At 38.4% G+C, this 5,480-nt stretch overlaps 1 protein-coding gene across 1 annotated transcript; it reads left to right on the top strand.

The window, feature by feature from the left end:
* Positions 1 to 947: 947 nt before the first annotated feature.
* LOC128070083 (cytochrome c oxidase subunit 7B, mitochondrial) lies at positions 948 to 5,249 on the top strand. The gene is made up of 3 exons (XM_052663387.1): positions 948 to 1,086; positions 3,788 to 3,912; positions 5,048 to 5,249. Exons 1-3 carry the CDS (start codon positions 1,032 to 1,034, stop codon positions 5,123 to 5,125), a joined length of 258 nt encoding a protein of 85 aa, XP_052519347.1. The 5' UTR covers positions 948 to 1,031; the 3' UTR covers positions 5,126 to 5,249.
* The last annotated feature ends 231 nt before the right edge of the window (positions 5,250 to 5,480 follow it).

Here is a 5,480-nt window from a genome sequence, read left to right as displayed (position 1 = left end):
TTGGAAAGACTGATGCTGAAGCTGAAACTCCAATGCTTTGGCCACCTGATGCAAAGAACTGACTCATTGGAAAACACCCTGATGCTGGGAAAGATTGAAGGCAGGAGAAGGGGACGACAGAGAATGAGATGGTTGGATGGCATCACCGACTCAATGGACAGGAATTTAAGAAAGCTCCGGGAGTTGGTGATGGACAAGGAGGCCTGGCGTGCTGCAGTCCATGGGGTCGCAAGGAGTCAGACACGACTGAACGACTGAACTGAACTGAAAATTAAGAAAAAAATTAATACCATGAAAGACAAAGAAAGGCAGAGGAACTCTTCAGTTTTATAGGAGACTAAAGGTGGCAACCGCTTGCCATGCAGGAGATATAAGAGACACGGTTTTGATAATATTTTATTATGAAAATGTCAAAACATACAGAAATATTGAAATAATTGTATTCTGAACACACACAGCCAAGATTCTATGATCAACAATTTGTTAAATTTGCTTTATTACAGATTTTTCTATGTATTGAGAATTCCTTTTACTGTTCTTGCAACGTTCCTCATAACTTGAAATCATTCCAAAATTCAAAATTAAACATATTAGTAGGTAGTAATAGGAAACAAAAAATCAAAGAAAGAAACGAAGTTTGGAGGGAACAGAAAGTACTGGCTAGTGTGGAGCGAGATACAAGCTCAAGCCTCTGAACACCGTCTTGAAGTTGATGTTTTTGATGACTAGTCTAACATTAATGTCTCAGTTCTCCTCTAAAGAGCCCTAAACCTGGCTTAAAGGCAAGCGATTTTCTCATTGTTCCATACCCGGTTAAGACATTTATAAAGGGTGAAACTACATTTCCCAAAAGGCGTGTATATTTGCGTGCTGTAAAGAGGGCAAATTCTATAGGTCTTTAGAGGTCTCGCGAGAGATTTCATCAAATCTCTTTGAAGAGCGCAGCCGAGAGCCATTTTGTTTTTCAGGACTCTGCAAGGGTACTAGACGCCTAATTGATAGAGGCCAGCAGCTGTAGTTGCAGCCATTTTATGTTCAACCGCAGGATGTTTCCCTTGGCCAGAAACGCACTAAGTCGTCTGAGAGGTGAGCAAAAATTGTGAACAGATCATTTCCAACCAACTTTTATCCTTTTGTGCTCGTGGTCTCTCGTGCCCTTTCCTTCCATCTGCAGCCCGACCTTGTAATTCTAAAGGCTCGGTCTCCCACCTCACCCTAAGTAATTGGGAAGATGTCCTTAGCATTAGCCTAATCGCACAGCGTTTCTGTTTGGTTTCCCAGCTCTCTTTCTGTTACTGGAGTTATAACCCTGCTGTGTTTCATTATTCGGTAGCCTATGATTTCAAGGGAGACACTTAGTGAATACTTCTTGTTCCTTAAGTAATTTCATAAATTTTAGCTTTGGGGATACAATTTACCCGCAAAAGAGCTTCTTATCCAGCTCCTGGTTTCATTGCAATGCTGCTACCTGCTAAATGGTAGCACTTTAGCATTTATGTTCTTTGTGGATTATTAACTGAATAATTGTGGTGGTTTTTATTCTTACCCAAAAGTTAGAAAAGACCCTGATGCTGGGAGGGATTGGGGGCAGGAGAAGGGGACGACAGAGGATGAAATGGCTGGATGGCATCACCGACTTGATGGACGTGAGTTTGAGTAAACTCCGGGAGTTGGTGATGGACAGGGAGGCCTGCCTTGCTGCGATTCATGGGGTCGCATAGAGTCGGACATGACTGAGCGACTGAAATGAACTGAAAAGTTAGATAAGTACAGGGAAAATTTGAATCCAGAGTTACGTATTGAGAATGCTCTAGATTAGAGAAGTAGAAGTCATTTCTATACTTCATTTGCACTGAAGGTGACCTTGAGTAACGTGAACAGTTTTAAAATGAAAGTGACCTTGAGCAATTAGCATTTAGTTCTTAAGCTACCTTTTTATTTTCAGCTTAAAGTCATTAGAAGTATTACTAGATTGTGTACGAAATACTGAAGCACCTTTGACAATAACGAAAAAATAGTTGTCTGACTGGTTTTTCCTATTCTGAAAGCCACGTCTATTATCCCTTTCACTTTGGGCGAATAATTTAACGTCTCTTAACTTGATTTTCCTCTTTTGTAAAATAGGGGCTTAGTAAATATACCTACCTCATGGAGTTGTTGAGGTTTATATAAAATTATCAATAGGTGGTAACTGAACCGTTTTTTGTCACAGAGAAGAGGTCTAAAGAAATCCACTTGTGGAACTTGAGTGTTGAGGTCATGAGGTGTTGCAGAACAGTTTGGTAATATTATTTTCTTTGCCTTCTGAGAAGGTAGGGCCTTGGACTTCAGGGAAGGGGGTTTGGGAGTTGTTACTTTCAATGCGGAATTCACATGCTCACTTTTAACTGCTCTAGAACAGAATATATTGTGAAATGTTGTAAATTTGCCCATTCGAAATGTAACCAACGGTGACAAAAACCTGTAAGGCACTTAGGAAACCATTACATGGTGTAGTAACTCTAGAAATAACCCATTGTATCACATAGAAGCCATTATATTTGTCAGTGCTAAGGAATGGGCAACATTGCTATTCTTTAATACGATTTTCATTACATACTCAAATACCTTTTGAGGCTGTGAAACAATAAGGACCTGCTACTTAGATTGGAAAGGAAGAAAAAAAGCAGCTGGAAATAAGCATTTTCTAGTCTTTCTTCTTTCCCAAGCCCCCCAAGTGCTTCCAGAAGCAGTTTGGAAATTCTTTCTACTAGAATAACAGTAATGACAAGGTTTTAATGTTGTCATTCTGCTCAGAGACTTAGCTCTACCAAAAAAGTGGCTTCATTTCCTGTTACTAATGTATAGGGGCTTCCTGGGTGGCGCTAGTGATTAAGACTCCGCCTGCCAATGCAGGAGACATAAGAAACCTGCAGGTTCGAACCTTGGGTCAGGAAGATCCCGGGAGGAGGGCATGGCAATCCACTCCAGTATTCTTGCTGGGAAAACCCCATGGACAGAGGAGCCTGGTGGGCTACAGTCGATAGGGTCGCAGAGTCCGGACACAATTGAAGCAATTTAGCACACATGCACTAATCTATACAACTTATCCTTCAAACATGATTGGTTTCATAGTACACTGGGTTTTCTGTTTCTGCTTTTTTTCAGATTTCCTTTTCCCGTATCTACATAACCAAATCCTACCTGCTATTCAAAGTGCTTAGCTAACATTTTACCTCCTTGTATTATAATGGTTTGTGTCTATGTATATAATAGACTTCTCTAGACTGGAAGTTACCTGAGAACAGTGTCTATGTATTATAGTTTTCAAATTGTTGAGCACTACTGAGTAAACTTTTGTGAAAATCAAAATCATAAATACTCAGATTAATGAAGTAGGAGCCAAGTTCAAGGATTATACAAATACCAATTTATCATGGATGTTACTGACATCACTTATTCTTTGTTTTACCCACTCAACATTGTATTGGGGAAAATTTCAGACATATTGAAAAGTTGGAATAATTGTCTAATGAACACCCACATACCCAGCATGTAGATTCTACAACTAACATTTTGCACTATTTGTTACATCACATGCTATCCATTTGTCAGTTCATCTTATTTGTGAAGCATTTCAAAGTATGCAACTTTGCTTTTAGCTACAATGTTTTAACATTTTATTGTACTGCATAATGCTATAGAGTAACTTCCTCGGCTTTTGTTAAGTGGTAATATCAATTACAAATGTTCTCTTTTCCTGATAATTGGTAGATATGCTCCTGTATTCTTTTTCTTTCTCTTTAAGTTCAAAGCATTCAGCAAGCAGTGGCAAGGCAGATCCACCAGAAGCGGGCACCTGATTTCCATGACAAATATGGTAATGCCGTATTAGCTAGTGGAGCCACTTTCTGTGTTGCTGTATGGGTATATGTAAGTACTATTGACTGATGATCTCTGTTTTAGATTTTTCTTATTGCCATTTAGTTTATGTATTCAAAATGTTTTCACACAGTAGTGTACATTTCTAGTTAGGAGGGGCTTTAGAGATTTTCTAACGTAATTACCCACTCATTGCAGGAATTTTTCCTCAGCACTGAGCGTTAGTTCATCATCTGTTCTTAACATTTTACTTATGGATCAAAAGGCAGTCTTTTCCATATTGTGTAGCTGTTGAAAACATCTTTTTTTTTTTGAAAACCTCTTATATTCAGTTAAAATCTGCCGCCTCCATATTTACCCATCATTCCATTGCAACACACATTCTGATCATATTTCCATGTATCAGCCATTAGATACTAGAAAATTTCTGTTTCCTGAATCTTCTCTTTCATATTAAACATTCTTAGTTCTATCATTTTGTTATATGGTTTCTGGAGTTTTCACCATCTTAAGTCACCTTTCTTTGCTTAGTCAGTCTTCTGCATTCTACCCTTGGAACTGAGTACAGTGTTTTTGATGGATGAGATATAAAATGACTTGCTTTTAATATTTTAGTTTTTTACATCTAACATTTACCAGTCTTATTTACCAGTTACTGTACTTGCTGGTTCAAGTAGGAGTCTAAGTGTGTGCTTAATTAGAAGAGTGAACAGATGTTGAACAAATGTGTTATCAGGGGCATTTTTGGAGGTGAAATTCTCCTTGATGAAGGGATATTACAAATGTCCTCCTTGGCAGTACTTCAGTAGTTGTGGTTGAGTGAAACAATATTTCGAGGAGGTAGTATAGAAATGTGAAATATCAATATGAATTATTTAAAAAAATTTTTAAATGTACTTGCTCAGTCACGCTAGCTACATCTTAGTTGCTCACTAGCCATATGTGGCTAGTGGTTACTGTATTGGACAGTGCAGATACAGAACATTTCTGTCATCTCTGGAAGTTCTATTGAACAGCACTACCCTAGAGAATTAGAACAGCAATTAGCTTTGGCCTACATGGAGGGCACTGTGTGTTTTTAACCTATAGAGCAGAATACCTTTGCTACTTTAGGAAATAATCTCCAAGGGAGCATGAACTCTGATTTAAACATAACTGATAACTGACAACATTTTAATTCTTACAGACGGCAACACAAATTGGAATAGAATGGAACCCATCGCCTGTTGGCAGAGTCACCCCAAAGGAATGGAGAGAACAGTAATCATCCCAGCTGGTTTAATACTGAATTGTTTCAAAATCAACTCATAATTAATTCCAAGTAAAAGTACTATGTACCCATTAAAATATGGCATGTTTGAAGAAATAAAGTATACTTGAAACATTCATTGTAGGTCTGTTTGTTTCTTTTGTAAATGAAACCAAGCTTGGTTGCTTTTATTTATTTAACCTTTGTGTTAATATTAAGGTCAAAACACTACAATTTTTTTAATTCCCTGTGCTGCCTCCTTCATGCTGACATGAGCCTGAGGTGGAGGCCAGTCTGATGCACCTCTGTATGCAGGTGAATGAGGGGCCAAGGCACCGGGGTTTGTACAACTTCTTGAATAGCTTTTCTG

The sequence above is a fragment of the Budorcas taxicolor genome, chromosome X (assembly GCF_023091745.1).
Source record: "Budorcas taxicolor isolate Tak-1 chromosome X, Takin1.1, whole genome shotgun sequence".
Taxonomy (NCBI): domain Eukaryota; kingdom Metazoa; phylum Chordata; class Mammalia; order Artiodactyla; family Bovidae; genus Budorcas; species Budorcas taxicolor.
Note: the sequence above shows the minus strand (reverse complement) of the source record. Positions and strands in the feature narration are given on the sequence as shown.

Coding starts and splice junctions, on each gene's coding strand:
- LOC128070083 (XM_052663387.1), top strand. CDS start 1,032: ATGTTCAACCGCAGGATGTTTCCCTTGGCCAGAAACGCACTAAGTCGT. Junction 1,087..3,787: donor CGCACTAAGTCGTCTGAGAG/GTGAGCAAAAAT, acceptor TTTCTCTTTAAG/TTCAAAGCATTCAGCAAGCA. Junction 3,913..5,047: donor GTGTTGCTGTATGGGTATAT/GTAAGTACTATT, acceptor TAATTCTTACAG/ACGGCAACACAAATTGGAAT.